This window comes from Akebia trifoliata, chromosome 14 (assembly GCF_017979445.1).
Source record: "Akebia trifoliata isolate Shusen 1 chromosome 14, ASM1797944v1, whole genome shotgun sequence".
NCBI classification, from domain to species: domain Eukaryota; kingdom Viridiplantae; phylum Streptophyta; class Magnoliopsida; order Ranunculales; family Lardizabalaceae; genus Akebia; species Akebia trifoliata.
The window spans coordinates 7,155,247-7,173,156 of NC_141388.1; the positions used below are offsets into that span (position 1 = coordinate 7,155,247).

Below are 17,910 nucleotides of genomic sequence, written 5' to 3' on the forward strand. Positions count from 1 at the left end.
TTCACTGCAATAATATGCATTATTAGTTATTCAAAGCTCTAACCAACGAGACTTGTAACTTTAATCCCATCGACAGAGTATACTTTGATCAAGAAAAAAAAAATTGCTTATAGGAATCTGGAATCCACCAACCACATGTACCCACGTGTATTGAATGCATTCCTAATTTACAAAACTACCCTTGTCAATTACAAAACTATCATGCTTGGCACGCACTGAGGAGTCTGTGATCTTCCTGAGCAAAATAACCAATCCTTGGATCAATCACTTCAGTGTGCACTGTGCCCAAACCAACCCAAAGCCATAGTTTTATTTTTCTATAATCAGGTGTTCTTGTTAATAGGGGCCTGGCCCATATCTGGGCTTTGCCCAGTCTGTAGACCATGGTCTTGTCCAAGGACTAGTCCCGAGGAACATGCAATGCCCCCAAATCACACCCTTCATTATGCACCGTGTCCAAACCAACTCACACTACGTGAAAATTTTCAAAATTCGACGGTCCAAAACCGTCGAATTATGGGATCATTCGACAGTCTTGACCGTCGAATTGGTCTATCGAATTTGACCTTGTCGAAAAAATATTCGGCGGTTAAAAATCATAGAATTTAGAGATATAGCGACGGTCGCTGACCGTCGCTATAGATGAAAACTCCGTCGCAAATATGTACTTATAGCGACAGCCACTATTGGCCGTCACTATAGGGTATTTTATTAAAAAAATTTATATTAAGCCTTTAACTACGGTCGGCGACCGTCGCTATAGGATATTCTTTTTAAAAAAAAATATTTGGTCCCCAACTAGGACTCGCCCAATCTGGAAGTCCAAAAAATAACACCTCTAATTTCAACCAACCACAAAACACATTCAGGCCTCAATCCTACATATGGCAGGTTGCAACCTTAGCGAACATGTACATCTATTTATATCCTGTATTAGTATTACAAGGTTGATATAAAAAGGAAGCGTTTAGTCAGAATATGGAGTCCAGACATTGGTTACGATGACGCTTGTTAAATTCCAATAGGCTTCCTTAGGTACGACCTGCCACTCCAACAAAAAGAGCCTCAGTGTCTGGGCAGATGATATCCCTGCAATCTCCCCAAAAAGATCAATCTCCTGTCTTTGGCTATACCCAGACTGTGTATCATAGATGTGAACAAAGTCTGCTAGTTCGGCCATGGCCATAAACCTGCCATCTGAAGTGAACTTAATGCCTCTTATTGCACCCATTCTTCCATTAAGTACATCCAGGGATTGCGATAGATTCCTTATGTCCCACAACCTGCATGTAGTGTCCTGATTTCCGTTGGCAAGGATCTGCCCATCTGGGTGTCATGCCGATGCAAAGGAATAGTCTAAGTGTCCTCTTAGATTCCCCACCACCTACAAAGAGAGAAATATATTCGATGTGTCTTCAATTGGAAGAAGAGATAAGCTATGTACACAATCAACAAGACGATGCTACTTCCCCTCGAAAACAGGAGAGTGGAGCTGATAGTCTCATTGGCCATAATAGTTGTGTATCTGAACATCAATGCCAGCAAGTGGCACAACAAGCCGAGCAATAGGAGTTGTGAATTTACGTCGGCTTGCTTCTGTTAAATCAATAAAGACATGTGATGAAATTACAAACAACTATGAATTGGGTTTAACTGTGATGAATTGATTAGTGATGGGTCTTACTCTATCATATTTTTGTTCTTTTTTGAGGTTGGCTAGGCCTCCACAAAAGAGAGATGTCCCAAGAACAAGAAGAAGGTTTGATATGATGGAACCCAAGAGAGAGTACTTCACCACATCAACTTTTCTATCATATAGAGCAAATAATGCTATTATTAGCTCTGTTGCATTACCACATGTTGCATTAAGAAGCTTCCCAACTTCAAATTCAAAGAATTATAAATCACCATTTCAATTTCCAAAATAAGAGAGAGAGAGAGAGAGAGTGTGTGTTGGTAGAAAATACCTGTTGGACCAGTATAATACGCAAGTTGTCTGCAAAAGTAACAGAAAATTAAACAAAAATCCATTAAAAAAAATCAAAATTTATATTTAAACATACAATTCTTTGCTTGATTAGCAAAAAATAAAAACATAAATGAAGACTTACTCAGTGAGAAAGCATACTCTTTCAACAAGTGGAGTAAGCCCAAGCAAACTCAAAGTAAATATCTATGGCTGTTTGGAAACAAGAATAAAAATGACCCATTAGGAAAATAAAAATGCTAATTAACCTTTTTTTTTAGTAGGTAAGCTGAGTAAATACACTAGCTCAACTAATAATCTCTACACACAAGAAACAACAAGAGGGATGCTAATTTACTAGTTTATATAAATTTCAGTCTAGTTACTGTTGCTATTCTCTGTTATCACTTATCGGCTAATTAACAACCACACTTAGCCAAACAAAAGAACAAATTATTATTACCTAATGTTCAAATAACACAAGAAATTAGAAAGAGTCATCTTTCCTAGGAAAAATGATTTTCTTCATCAACTTTAGGGAAAATCTTTGGAAGATAAGTGCTGTTGGAGTAGGTCAAAGGAGAGTGTTGGGGGAGTTGGTGTGGTGGTGGTGTTGGTGGCAGTGCTCGTAGTGTTGGAGGAAAGAATGAAATGAGTGGGAACCAACCACAGTAAGGCAACACCTCCTCCAATGCCCTGCATATGTCCCCAACCACACTGACAGTGATGGCACAAACCTTAAAATGTGCTTCAATTGTGAATTTCTCTAAAATGAATGTTCTCCTGTTTTGGGAATTTTTTCCCCATGAATTCAAACTATTAAAGCATAGAAATTAATATTTATATAGGCAATGACACTTCTAAAAGAAAATAAAAAAGGACATCTCTCTTCTGTGGAGACCTAGCCAACCAAATTGCAAGGACGACGAAAAACATCCCCATGTACAAGTTTCCAACCAGACTTTTCACTTACATCTCTTTCCTGACAATTTGTTGAAAATAATCACCCATTTATTGCGAGTTTCCGACAAAATGAACAACAAATAATTTAAATAAAAAAATTGAAACAAAAGCGGAGTGTCACCAATGTCTCCAGATCATCATGTTCTCGAGCATATTTTGCATAGTCATTTCTAAGTGTTTGCATCAATATCATTGATACCAAGCCAGTGAGGAAGATAACCATCATGAAAGAATTGAAAATAGAGAATCAATGAATCTGCCAAAGCAACATTTACAGATTTAATAACATAAGTACTAAAAATAGGAGTAAAATACAATAACAAAACGCAATAAGCCAAAAATATTAGCAGTCCTCATGAACATGACTTCGATAACATTTAGCTTACAATGTCAATGATACAACAATATTAGCAGTCCGCAATAAGCCATAAATCTCTCATCATACAAACAATACAGCTCAAGTACAATGTCAATAAATTTTTGTAAGTAAATAGTAGAGAAATTTTACGGAGATTCAGGGACGAGACACCCTTAAAATTATGAACTAATGATGTTGGACTTCTAATACCGTTAAAAATTAAGGATAAGCATTGGTTTCAATTCTCAAATGGGTACTTAAATTTTTATTCTAATTTGAGACTTAAACCAATACTAAGCTATAGAAATAATACAATACATTCCAACACAAACCAAAACTTTAAACCATATGCCAATCAATAAATGACCTTACTAGACCAATTAAGAGTAAATTGCAGTCAAAGTTGAAAGATCCAACTTAGTTACTCAAATGCAAGTTGTTGGAACAGAGTACCCATGCAGCAGAACAATAATAGAGTACTACAGGGATATCCACATTATTGGAACAGAGTACCCATGCAGCAGACCAAAAGTGTGTTTTGGATTTGGTTCAGTTGGATTAACTCAAGCAAGAACAAAAAAAACTGAAAGCATATAGGTAAGTTTCTTTAATTTCTACCTCTCTTAAGTTTCTAACAAGAAAGCTTGAGAGACAAATCAATCAAATTAGTATTAGATGATGAAGAAGAAGCTTCACCCATGATTGCAGCATATGCTGCTCCTCCTGCTTCTGTAATGGAGGATTCATTGTTAAAAGAGCTGCTACTAATACCTTTGTGAGGGAAGAATTCGTACTCCATTAACACACTACTGCCACCCACAGACTTTCCCTTTCTATGAACTGCTACTACTTCCACTTCCTGCCATTAATTTCCATTAACAATCTCAGAAATTTAGAGAGAGAGAGAGAGAGATTGAAAATTTACCTCATCAACAGTCAATCTAGAATGACAAGCACGCCTAACACCTTTAAATCCATCAACGTTGCTGTTTCGTCCAAGATTCAATCCGAGAAAATCACAGTCAATGGGCATCATCTTCTCCGTATATTGGGTTTTCCCTCCATTAAAACCTGAATTCTAGCCATTGATATGCTTCTTCTATACATGAAAACAACATAAAAAAAATTAATAACAGAAAGATTGAAAGGAAGAAAGACAATGTTTTGTTCCGAAACCCTAATTCTTACCTTAAGACAGATATCGCAACGATCGGACAAACAATGGATATTTTGGGTTGAAGAGAGCTCTTGAGACGTGATCCGTAATCGATCCACCTGAAACTGACCTGGAAACAACGAATTTCCACCGGAGCAACCGGTAACCCCACCTGCAAATCCATTATACGGCTGAAATCCAAAAAATTGCGAATGCGAGCTTGGCTGACCATAGTTCACAAGAGCGAACCTTGCGAACGAATCTAAAACTTCGTTCTTCGGATCTAAAAATGGGAAGAACTGGAACCGAGGATAGAGATTCTGAGCTGTTTGAACTTGATCGACCTCTGGCATCTTCTTCAACCTTTCTTGTAATCTTAATCGCTCCAGCTGAGCAACACCTAATCCTCTCTGGGGAAGTTTCTTCTGTGAGGTTTTACTGCTCTTTCTCCCTCTTGACTTCGTAGTCTCTACTTTCGTAATCCTCTCTTCCAAACCTTTTTTCTCAGTTATCCGCTTTGATTCTTCCACTTTGTTCTCCATGGATGAATTCCAGAGCAAAAGAGAAGCCACCATTAAAATAGCAGAAAAGCTTTCTTAGTTACAGAGAGAGATATATCTCGTTCGGTGCTCTCGATCGATCCGAAATGGGAGATTGAGGGACGTGGTGAGTGTGAGAGATCTGATTCGTCTGCAATTTTCTTCGATCTGATTTTCCTCTGAAATGAGAAGGAAGACTATTAAGACGTTAAAAGGTCTTTTTTTATTTTGTTAAAAGAAAAAAAAAATCGGTGGTTCGTTGGGCCAAGGCTGTCGAAATTTATTCTTGGGCTTAAAATTGAGTTTTGGGCCAGTAAAAAATAAACGGTGGTCTTGGGCCGCCGAATTTAACGCTACAATAATAACGAATTTTAACATTTTTGAGGTAGTGTCAAAGCCATAGCTTTTTCTTCCTTTATTTATTTATTTTAATGACGGGGTATCCCTGTAGATAGGAGATCGGACCCGTGTCTGGATTTTGTCCAATCCATAAACCATGGTCTTATCCAAAAACTAGTCTCGGGGCACATGTAATGCCCCCACATCACATGCACCAACTAAGTGAGGGTGCGTACTCACTGGAATTGCTTATCAATCCAAAATTGCCATTGAGCCAACCCCTCAGGATTAAAGCCATAGTTAGTTTAACTTACATGTGTTTTGTTTTGTACACCCATCTCTAAATGAAGAGGGGAGGGTTGGTCTATTCACTATATGAAAACTTAAAATTTTGACAAGAAAATTTGACAGGCTAAAGCCCACAATTTGTTTTAATTATTATTTTACAATTTGTATTTTCTAATGAAAATAACATAAAATAAGAGGGGAAAATAATGAACTCTAAATTTTAACCCGGTCACTAAAGGGGAAGAAAAGTATAATTATAAAAATATTAGGGGGTCAAAATGAAAATAATAAACTAACATCTAAATTTTAACCAGTCAATAATGAATGGAAAGGAAAGTGTAATTATCACAATATTAAGAGATCAAAATGGAATTATACCAAATTATAAGGTCAAAGATATCTTTAAAAAAAATAGAGATTAATATGATATTTTCTAATATTATACCGGATCATATTCCAAAAATATGCCCATCTTAAATCCATGTTTTTAAGAGATTTAGAGGGGACAAACCCAATTGTTGCATTTTTATTATAAAAACTCTCTTGAAATTCTGACAGCGACAAGTTTTTTACTCACCAAACCTCATTTTATCAAGTTTGTCACAGAGGTGGAGTTGAATCCACGTCATAAAAGTCAAATTTATCATATTAATTGGGTACTTAACAGATCTTAAGTCAAATTTATGATATTAATTTGGTACTTAACATACCTTGGAGTCGAATCTAACGGCATCAATTCGTGGCATCCAAAAATGCGATCTGATGTTACTATGTTATTCAGAAAAAAATTCTAAGAAATTGGAGAAAAATTTTGAAAAAAATATATTTGTTTTCACCATCAAAACTTAGTTTTAAATTTGAGAGGTCGGTGTCCATCCATTTTGAACACCTACGATCAAGTTCAAAAAGTGCTACTTTTTTGGAAATTTTTTTTAAATCCAAGTTTTTTTTATGAAACCTAGAAGTCTGTATTTGTTGGATTGCTAATTTGATTATCCATATGGGGTCAAATGAACCTTAGTAAGGTTTGAAATCTTACCAAGTAAGTCATGGTAGCATGATTAATAAAGTTAGGTTGCTTTTATAATAAAATTGTAACAGCTAGATGTGCCGAAGATCTTTTTCTTGTCTATCCCGAAGAAAAAGATGGTTCTGTCACTTCTGTGTCCCTGCACGCAACGTCATTCGCGTACCAACCGCGTGCATTCATCATAATTCTCCGTATCCCGGAGAAAAAGATTTAAGATGTTTTAGTTTATTATAAAAATAATCTTTTCACTGTATAATCCTCAAGAATCACTCTTTAATTAATATTTTAAATTGTATATATATATATATAATTTTTGTTTTGCAATAAAACAAAGTAGAATCATAAATATAAAAAAATTAGGCCAAGTAAAATGGTCATAAATTTACTATTGTACTATTTATAACTATTTTAAATTATTTTTTTCTAAAGTAATTTTACTTTTTTAAAATTAAATATGAAAATTATTAAAAAGTTAAACTTAATTTCAAATTTTTTAAATTCGGACAGTTCTACAATCTGAACCGAGATTTTAAAAGTGGCGACTCAACTCACTCAACACATTTAATTTCAAGTTGATTGTTCATTTAAAGAAACTTGTTGAATCAGCTCAGAAACTTGGCCAAGTCAATTTGAAGCTCGTTGAATTGGATAAAAACTCGAATCTAAGTTTTGTAATTATATTTAATTTTTTTAAAAATTATTTAAGATGTTTAAAATATAATTTTTTTTTTGAACTTTAATAAATCGACGCCGCAAGACATAAGCGGTCTATACGTGACTAGCGTGGCAATAAAATAGAATCATAGATTTTTTCTTGGGGATGCACAAGGGAAAAAGATCACCAATCACGTTCTCAATCCTTTATTTGAATTTTCATCTTTCCTTGGGCCGGCATTTACATGCTCTCCCCCACCAAGTTGAGAAAACTCTCACCTAAACTTAATTTATTTTTTTCAATTTTGTTATATTTCAATCTTTGTGTAGATCCAAAATAGGGGTGTCAATGGGTACCCATTTCACACTGATCAAAATTTCCCTCATCTTCAATTTTTCTATTTAACTTTTTGAGCCTCGGATATTTATGAAAATATCGTTGAATGATGACAACCCTATAAAAGATAAAATAATAATATTATTATTATTAAAAAAAACTTTTTATTTTGTTAATTTCATTCACATTCTCAAGGTAAAATAATAATTTCTACGGAGTCGTTCTAAATTGACTTCCTTCAACATTGTGTTGGCGTGCCAATGAACAAAAATCATTAATATAATTTTTCCCGTCTACTACCATATCAGGACAATGTTGAGCGCAATGTCAAAGGAAGTTAATTCAACATTTTCCATTTTTTTCATTTACTTTTATGTGTGATTTCCTTTAAACACAACAATATGCCCTTTTGTTTATGGAGGGAAGACTGGCTATTTTCTCATCAGGGCATGCTTAAGTGTAAAAGTCCCAACATTATTCTCCCAAGATTATCTTAGGATTGTCTAGGGACCTGGTTTGGATCAAAATTGTACTGAATTGGTGTTGATCCAATAAAAACTTTATTAGACCAAAACCTCGTTCAACCTGATCAATTGCACTATTTTAAGCCTGGGCACAATCCAATATGATATGTATTGTTTTGGATCCGATCCAAGAATCAATATTTTTTAATCAGTCCAATTTGATTTAAATACATATAATATATACAATGATTCAAAATATAAACGTACATCATTTATATATTTTAAATGCATTACAAGATAAGTAACCTATAGGAATATGAGATGATTGATCCAAAATCGATTTTGTAAGTTTTGAAATGGAATTCTCATCCAATTGGATCTTTATCATAACCCAAATCCTTGATCTAGAATTGTAACAATTGGATTAAAATGGTTGTATTTCATATCAGTTGCGAATCAATTGGCAATCCTATCTTACCCGATCTTTGAAATGAAAAACGAGGGGGATTTTTTTAGATTTTCAATGCATTAAGAAATGTGTAATAATGGGTTCATTAATCCTCGAACTTCGAATTGCAATAAATGTATACTCTGGTTGTCTTCTTCAAAGAACCTTGTTTTTTTTTTTTTTTTGTCTTCTATGTTAGTACTTGATAATTAGAGAGTAAGAAAAATAAAATAAAAACACTAGATTTCTTTGTGGCTTGTGCCTTAAGTTTGGGTGAAAGGAACCTCCCTATTTATAGAATGGGCTTTTTAATTGGGATAGTAAATTCAGTTATAACCACTCACCTATATTTTTTAACATTTATGATAATAAAAGCCAATGATGATTTGATGACAATGAAACCCACTTCTCACGGTACCTACAATGTACACATGGAGTGACCATAAATTTATAACTAGCTTAACTTGTTGACTGATCAATTTTTTAGTTAACTTAGTCAAGTAATGTAGCTGCAACTCTTTTGGGAGTTGTTTCATTGTGATTGATCATTGGCTTAAAGGTTCAAATCAACTTGAGAGATTGAACATTAGGTTTGACCAAGAAGATTGTGCTACTATTAAGAAGTAATAGAAAGGTTTGGCTAAGGGATTCAAATACTTAAAGGATTCAATAAGGAGGGTACACGGAGTGGTCCAACTTTTATAATAAACAATAGGGTTTGCCCAAAGTGGCCGAACCTCATTGTGTGATAAATAGGGGGTGAGGTCGAATTTCATAGTGACAAATTGTAGGGGGTTGGACAATGAGGCTGGCTATCTTGAGAGAATACAAAGAGGAGTCGGACAATGAGGCCAAAACTCATAAAGCGATTGATAGGGGGGTCGAACCTCATATAGAAATCGACAGGGGAGTCAAACAATGAGGCCAAACCTATTTGAGAAATTGATTAGGAGGAGTCGACGAAATAGGCTAATGACCTTGAGTTTTTTAATCGGGTTAACATGGATTCGATCGCCTAATTTTCATATTTTCCTACTTGCAATCAATTGTCCTCAAATATTTTCTATAAAATTTTAGTTTAAGATGGAATTGATTTTGTTGTAAGGTCATGTTCACCTTGTTGTAAGGTCGTATTTATCGCAATAATATGCATCATTTAAAAATTATTAGCTTGAGGTCAGGTCATTTTTATGATTTGGATTAGGTAAATAAATATTGTAGGTTTTTGTTTGTAGTTGGTGGGAGATCTTCGTTAGATTGCAGAGAAGAAGGAGAAGATGAAGAATAAGCTTTAATGGATTTATAGGGTTTGAAGGAATCGAGAGAGAGAGAGAAGGAGAGAGCGTGAAGGGTTGAGTTTTCGTTCTATTTCCTGTGATTTCAGTCGAACGAGAGAGAAGAGAAGGAAACGATGGAGCGATGGAGTGGGTTTTCAGTCATTTGAAGGAAATAAAATTCTATTGAGATAAACATCAACAGAAAGAGAGAGAGAGAGAGAGAGAGAGAGAGAGAGAGAGAGTTAAAATAAAAATGAGGGAGTTTTTTGAAAAATTCTAAAATTCGTTTTGTAAATTGGAATTGACGTCACAACGCATCTCAACCGTTTGTTTCTCAAAATTCAATGAATAAGGTTCATGGGTTTCTAATATGTTTTCAAAGATGTCCCTCAAACCATCTCCCATATATATAGGGAGCTGTTCAGCAACCCCAAAGTTTGTCAAACGTGATGCCACACATTTGTCAAAACATCAAGCTTTGGAATGAGTTGATTTTTTGTGAGGATGATCTCTATGATGAGGAGATTATCCTCACCAAAAATCAGCCTATTCCAAAACTTCTAACCCCATCAAAAGTGATTTATAAAAATTGAATAGTCCATGATTCTTCAACTTGTAAACTTGGGTTAAAAATTTCAAAATGAGCTGATTTTTTGTGAGGATGATCTCTTCACTGTAGAGATCATTCTCACAAAAAAACAGCCTATTCCAAAATTTGTAATCCCATCAAAAGTAATTTTCAAAAAATGTGTGACACCATGTTTGGCAAACTTTAGGGCTGTCGAACCACTCCTATATATATAGGGGGGCGTTCGCTGGCTAACGGATTGGCGAACTGTTTGGCAAACTTTTGTGGATCGTTAGATATAACGAGATCTGACGGACACAATTATATCTCGCACGATCGGTTTAAGTTATAAAATTATGAGTTTATTTACACCGCCGTCCCTCAATTTATCACTATTCTGTGCTTCCTCCCTCTTCTCTTTAAACCGAGAGAACGAAATAACAGATCTGTCAAACCCTCTTTCTCACTGAAACCTTCTCTCTCATTCACTCTCCCTCTCGCTCTCGCTCTCTAGCTGCCTCTCTCTCACTCTCTCTCATTCTTTCTCGCTCTCGCTCTCGCCTTAAACCCTCGCTGAAACCCTCTCTCACTCTCTCATTCTCTCTCACACGAAGACAAGCGGCTGTTATTCCTCTTTGCAACTCCATTTCACGAAGACGAACACGAACGGCTGCAACATCGCTGCAAATCTCTTTGTAGTTGAAAGAACTGTAAGTTTTTTTTTTTTTTTTTTGGAATTTTCTCAAACTCTATTATGAAATTATTCTGTGAACATGAATAATTTATTCATTCATGAAGGAAAAAAATCCGGAATTATTTATTGTGATATGATTTCTGATTTTATTTATTGTGATTTGATTTCCGATTTTATGAAGACAAAAAATCAGGAATTATTTAGGGTTTTTTTTCTGATTTAATTTTTTTGGGTTATTTATTTTCTAGCTAATGAGAAGTGTTCATGTTGAGTTGTATTTTGAATTGGGTTTCTATTTTAATAGGATAATTTGTGTGTGATATAGTGTTGGTATGTGTTGTTATTAGGGTGTCATGAGATGGTGTCTTGAGGCTTGATGAGTGGTAAATGGGTATGTTAGGTGTTTGATAATATGCCAACACCAAGTAAATTACTGTTTTGTATTGGTATTGTTTTAAAGTTGAAAAGTTTTGGTGGTTTTTGGGTGTTGGGTTATGAGTGGTAAATGGGTATGTTAGGTGTTTGATAATATGCCAAGACCAAGTAAATTACTGTTTTGTTTTGGGTATTGTTTTAAAGTTGAAAAGCTTTGGTGTTTTTTGGGTGTTGGGTTACTAATGATTTAATTAATTGCTAGGTAGGTTAATGATGGTGATGATATTATATTTTGGCTCTATTATTAATAGTTATGTTCGAGGGTTTAGTTTCAATTGTTTTAAGTTTCTATAATCTATAAGATGGGTGTCGGACTTCGGATTCAGTGTTGGTAAGTGATTCTTCTAATTCTAGTTGGATTCGTTAAATTGAATGGTTAGTTAGAGTCACTATAGTGAGGGTTAGTGTGAGGAAGGTTTGTCGTTAGACTTCATAATTATAGATTATTCTATGGTGTTTTAGTTGCTTAAAAACTTTGGTTGAGTTGAGTTAATGGTGAATAATGAATATTATTGTGCATAGTGGGAATGTGTGATGAAAGAGAATGGGAGAATGTGAGAGCCATTTAGGTCATTTTTCATTAGTCTATAACACGGGACATCCAAGTTGTTCCACCATGGGGGGAACCATGCTCCATTGAGTCATCTCATTATTCCCACACACACACACACATGCGTGTTGAGTTGGGCGGTGTGGTGTGCTAACGCGTACTGGCGAATCTCTAATTAATTTTTTATTTAAATAAAATCTGTTTTATTCTAATGAATTTATTATTACTTCACAGAGAATTACAATTCTCACAAGGATATATATCTCTGATGCACATGGTGTACATAACCACAACCTTTTAAGAATATTATAACAATCTTTAGATTTCCTTATTAAATAAAAGTACATAGACGTCTATGTTCACACATGGCCATTGGGCTCACATGGGGATGATTCATTACCTGTTTTTTTTTTTTTTTTGGGCAAGGATGATGTCCCCATAGTTTAACTTTTTATTCTACCTTCCTAGTTCTCCAATATTTCTATTAATATATGAATCTGACTAGCCTTACTAAGTAAGGATTTCACCCTTACTAAGGGTCCTTCCTTGGGCTCACCTTATGGCATCCAAGGTTGTTCAAAAACAGTAATTTCCAAAGCTCAGAGTTCATGGAAAGCTGATGCAGTTATCTTGTACTGTTTGGGCTTTAATGAGTCAATGTAACCAAATTTTCTAGAATCAACTGTGTGTGTAAGCAAAACATTAAAACTGAGTGTGTAAATATATCACAGATTCGTAGATCTATCATAGTTAAACATTTTGCATCTACTGCAGTAACAAGATGTGTGCAATTTTATTTCTGTTTTATAGAAATATCAATTGTTACATGCTCCTTTTGAGGTACATTTTGGTATGGACAGACCATTAAGAATGTGTACGTTTACATGTTCTATTCCCACCCCCTATCATCTTCATGGTGATTTATTTGCTTTAATTTCCCTAGCCATAACTTACTCTTGGACATAATTTCACGTTTGTTATGTTGTATGGTATCTTTTAAGTTTTTAGCTATAGTAACAAATAACTAGATGTGACATCCTTGTTTCTTTCCAATATGACAGGTTTACAAAACTCTGATTTGATGAGGCAGAGAATGGGAAAGATCGGCGATTTTTTCTATCTTCTATATTGGAGGAGTACCAGCAGTTTGTCAGTGTCAAAGCCAGGGTCACCGATATGAAGTTCATTGAAACATTCAATGTCATGGGCCTCAAGCAGTGCCTATATGGCATTATATACCAATATGTGTCCCACAATAGGCGCTTGGTTTACACAGGATCTGCACCAACTTTTTTCTACAATGGCCCATTGGTTTTGACCCGGACTCCGTTGAAGTTTGATATATAGGAAAATCCATCATCAATGACTTGTATTATGAGGTCGCAATAGGAGTTGAGCACAGACATTTGTCACAACTAGCTGCAAATTATGATTTCCTCATTGTTGATCTTTATAGTAACAAATTCTAATTTTTCTTTATTTGAATGAAAGTCTGCATTTTTGCTAATAAACAAGCGTAGGTTTGATGAACGTGTTCATGCTATATCGATGAGTATAAACTCATTTGTGTTATATTAATGGACCATTGCCTTTGTATGATAAGAACTTCACTTAGTTTCTTTATCTTGCAGCCATTAATCATACACACTTGTACCAAAAGTTTGTGGGTCTGAACGCCTGCTTTTCCATTCAACGTCAAGTGTGTTCATATCCACTTGGGTATGGAATTGGACTTAGTGGCAAATGACTTGGATGATTGGGTTGCATTTGACACATCGTTTGGGGATGGGTTATAGCTTCCCGTTGATCTCAAAAACCTTGGATTCATTTTTGTGAACACTAAGGAAGACCAAGATTATGAGATTATAGGATGAAATGTACTCATTTGTTTCAGCTCATGAAGAAGGGATGGGTTATAGCTTCCCGTTGATCTCAAAAGCCTCGAATTCATTTTTGTGAACACTAAGGAAGACCAAGATTATGAGATTATAGGATGAAAATGTACTCATTTGTTTCAGCTCATGAAGAAGGGATGGGTTATAGCTTCCCGTTGATCTCAAAAGCCTCGGATTCATTTTTGTGAACACTAAGGAAGACCAAAATTATGAGATTATAGGATGAAAATGTACCCATTTGTTTCAGCTCATGAAGAAAACAAATGCCTCGTATATTCAATTTCACCAAATACTCTAATATTATCACCATTTGGAACCTTTTCACCAAACACTCGAATATTATCACCATTTGAAATTCCAAGTCCAGTACACTAAATATGATCGAATAAGTTAACTCCCGTGATCTCCATGCACTTTGAAAATCATTCAAATATAATTGTTTTATTTATGAAAATCAAAGAAGCAAAGATAAAACTGAATAACAAATTCAACAAATACAATCCCCTTATTATTCAATTTGTTTATTCCTAATTAATGAAAATACATAGTAGGAACCTCATGATTATCAAGTTCTATACATTGATCTGGACCAGTAGCAACCCCTACAAATAATTTATCAAACTAAGTAAGGTATTACTAAACAGAATCACCAAGTTAGGATACAAGACTTAAAATGGCAAGGCTTAAAATAAACATAGTCACCAAGTTAGGATACCAGAATTTGAAACCTCGCAAATAGTATCGTGTGGCTCTTGGTTCATAGAAACTCCTATAAAATGAAATTGAGACTAATTCATTTGAATCGCGTAGTGCTCACAACCCTCTTTGTCGATTTGAGATGAAATCTCATAAAAGCAGTCGAAAACAATCTTCATCTGCATTCATGAGATGTAATATCATCAGACATTTAAAATAGGTAAAAAAAATCATTCTTACAAAGGCATAGAAATCAATATTAGTGGAAATTAATTCTCTACTTGATTATCCTCCATTTGAAGTGCCACATTTCCTATTCTCTTAAGCAAAGGTGAGACAAGCAACGACTGAAGATCCTCAACAATCTCTTGATCATTTTGAGCATTTACACCAGCAGTAAAACATACTAACATGCTTCTTCCATTCTGCCCTGCCCACACCTTGGAAGCCTTATACGTATCAATATATTCCAAGAACACCTGCCGAAAAGTATCATAACATAAATCAGTTGAAAATTCATTATGAATGCAAGTAAACGTATTTTCAGTATGGAAATAAGAGAATGAAAAGTGTAAAACCTTCCCAACCCCTAGTATTGTGGTTCTGAGAGTCGCCTGCATTAAGCAAAGAGGCTGTGGCAGGGGCTATATTCTTCTCTGTCGACTTGATATTGGATGCTTGTCTACCTAGCTGTTCTCTTACGGCTGCATATTTTTTCCCAAGTTCTTCTTTGTTTGTGATGTACTTGCATGTTTCTTCTCTTAAAGGTTTTGATTGATTACCCTTTCCAATCTCTCTGGCTACGCTGGTTGTTGCTTTCATTTCAACACCAGCCATATCCTGATTCAACAGCAGAACGATTGCACAAGTAATGAGGTTGTATAATGGCATAAAAAAAATTTAAAAGAGAGAGAACATAAGTGGCAAAAAGATTGACATAATGGTGCTTCCATGGAATTTTAATAACAATGCAAACGGAAGGTTATGTACCATAGTATTGCTGCCAGACTCAACATCCATATTCATATTGTTGAAATTCCTTGCCAATGGAATAACATGCTCACCCACGTTACGCCCTTGTTCAAGCCAAGATCGTTCTTAAAAAAAAGGAAGCATTTTGAACTGTCTTTCATTCAAGGGAATGTTTACCGTCCTTTTAACAACCATAGGCCGATATTTTATCTCAGTTGATCAAATCAAAATTCCACAACTTCAAATAATATTCTATACATATCACATCAACTTTTATATCTGATCATCATATATGAAATGAGATTCAAAACCGTAAAAGATCATACACAAGTAATTCTATGTATGATTTAAATTATGTAAATCATACACATATTAAATCAAAATTCATAGTGTTTATGAATGAAATAATCGTATAAAAGAAGTCATTAATTTCTTGCAAGTTCTTACATTTCCAACATATTTAACCAACTTTAAAAACAAATTAAAATCTACAGAACCCTAAAATAAAATATAATTACTTACATTTTTATTTTTATTTTTTGACGAAATACAATACCAAACCTCATATCAAATTTTTAGCTATTGTTTTTCTCTTTCATCACACATTCCCACTATGCACAATAATATTCATTCTTCACCATTAACTCAACTCAACCAAAGTTTTTAAGCAACTAAAACACCATAGAATAATCTATAATTATGAAGTCTAACGACAAACCTTCCTCACACTAACCCTCACTATAGTGACTCTAACTAACCATTCAATTTAACGAATCCAACTAGAATTAGAAGAATCACTTACCAATACTGAATCCGAAATCCGACACCCAATCTTATAGATTATAGAAACTTAAAACAATTGAAACTAAACCCTCGAACATAACTATTAATAATAGAGCCAAAATATAATATCATCACCATCATTAACCTACCTAGCAATTAATTAAATCATTAGTAACCCAACACCCAAAAACCACCAAAGCTTTTCAACTTTAAAACAATACCCAAAACAAAACAGTAATTTACTTGGTCTTGGCATATTATCAAACACCTAACATACCCATTTACCACTCATCAAGCCTCAAGACACCATCTCATGACACCCTAATAACAACACATACCAACACTATATCACACACAAATTATCCTATTAAAATAGAAATCCAATTCAAAATACAACTCAACATGAACACTTCTCATTAGTTAGAAAATAAATAACCCAAAAAAATTAAATCAGAAAAAAATAATTCCTGATTTTTTGTCTTCATAAAATCGGAAATCAAATCACAATAAATAAAATCGAAAATCATATCACAATAAATAATTCCAGATTTTTTTCCTTCATGAATGAATAAATTATTCATGTTCACAGAATAATTTCATAACAGTGTTTGAGAAAATTCCAAAAAAAAAAAAAAAAAAACTTACAGTTCTTTCAACTACAAAGAGATTTGCAGCGATGTTGCAGCCGTTCGTGTTCGTGAGATGGAGTTGCAACAAGCCGTTCGTGTTCGTGTTCGTGAAATGGAGTTGCAAGGAGGAATAACAGCCGTTTGTCTTCGTGCGAGAGAGAATGAGAGAGTGACAGAGGGTTTCAGCGAGGGTTTAAGGCGAGAGCGAGAGCGAGAAAGAATGAGAGAGAGTGAGAGAGAGGCAGCTAGAGAGCGAGAGTGAATGAGAGAGAAGGTTTCAGTGAGAAAGAGGGTTTGACAGATCTGTTATTTCGTTCTCTCGGTTTAAAGAGAAGAGGGAGGAAGCACAGAATAGTGATAAATTGAGGGACGGCGGTGTAAATAAATTCATAATTTTATAACTTAAACCGATCGTGCGAGATATAATTGTGTCCGTCAGATCTCGTTATATCTAACGATCCACAAAAGTTTGCCAAACAGTTCGCCAATCCGTTAGCGAGCGAACGCCCCCCATATATATATATATATATATATTGCATGGGGATTCGATTCTTGATTTGATTCCATTCTATACAAATTTATTTCAAAAATTGAAGCAAACCACCCACAAAGCTATGGATTTGATTCGGCTCTAAATTTAAATGGTACGAAATTGCACCTGTAATAAACATCCCATCGACAGTCTTACTTTAATGCGACCATACCGCATCAGTCAAATCCTAGGACTAATCCCTTCAACGTGCACTGTGTCCAAACCAACACAAAGCCATGGTTAGTTTAGCTTACCTATGATATGTTTTGTACACGCGGCACTAAAGGGAGAGGGTTGGCCCATGAAGTCTACTACTCCGTTATTCAAACTTTTCAAA

The 17,910-nt window shown here is 34.8% G+C and overlaps 2 protein-coding genes across 11 annotated transcripts; both read right to left on the minus strand.

The window, feature by feature from the left end:
- Positions 1-784: 784 nt before the first annotated feature.
- On the minus strand, positions 785-5,174 carry LOC147385915 (uncharacterized). Of its 7 annotated transcripts, XM_086424144.1 has the most exons (8): positions 4,476-4,686; positions 4,213-4,273; positions 4,059-4,146; positions 3,051-3,185; positions 2,112-2,179; positions 1,968-1,996; positions 1,685-1,881; positions 785-1,596 (listed from the first exon to the last, which is right to left on the minus strand). In XM_086424144.1, exons 1-4 carry the CDS (start codon positions 4,673-4,675, stop codon positions 3,100-3,102), a joined length of 435 nt encoding a protein of 144 aa, XP_086280270.1. In that variant the 5' UTR covers positions 4,676-4,686; the 3' UTR covers positions 785-1,596; positions 1,685-1,881; positions 1,968-1,996; positions 2,112-2,179; positions 3,051-3,099. The 7 variants fall into 7 exon arrangements, 4 of the variants coding, with proteins under 4 accessions (XP_086280270.1, XP_086280269.1, XP_086280268.1 ...); XR_015172231.1 differs by adding an exon at positions 4,693-5,174 and having other exon boundaries at positions 1,968-2,179; positions 3,051-4,146; positions 4,476-4,573; XR_015172230.1 differs by adding an exon at positions 4,693-5,174 and having other exon boundaries at positions 1,968-2,179; positions 3,051-4,146; positions 4,213-4,386; positions 4,476-4,573.
- Positions 5,175-14,514: 9,340 nt separating this feature from the next.
- Positions 14,515-17,297, minus strand: LOC147385916 (uncharacterized). 4 transcript variants are annotated; one of them, XR_015172059.1, is made up of 5 exons: positions 17,058-17,297; positions 15,648-15,810; positions 15,245-15,497; positions 14,939-15,136; positions 14,515-14,836 (listed from the first exon to the last, which is right to left on the minus strand). XR_015172059.1 is itself a non-coding variant. In XM_086423635.1 (5 exons), the coding sequence occupies exons 3-5, from the start codon at positions 15,275-15,277 to the stop codon at positions 14,750-14,752; spliced, it is 327 nt and encodes a 108-aa protein (XP_086279761.1). In that variant the 5' UTR covers positions 15,278-15,497; positions 15,648-15,810; positions 17,058-17,297; the 3' UTR covers positions 14,515-14,749. The 4 variants fall into 4 exon arrangements, 3 of the variants coding, with proteins under 3 accessions (XP_086279761.1, XP_086279762.1, XP_086279760.1); XM_086423635.1 differs by having other exon boundaries at positions 15,236-15,497; XM_086423636.1 differs by lacking the exon at positions 15,648-15,810.
- Positions 17,298-17,910: the final 613 nt, after the last annotated feature.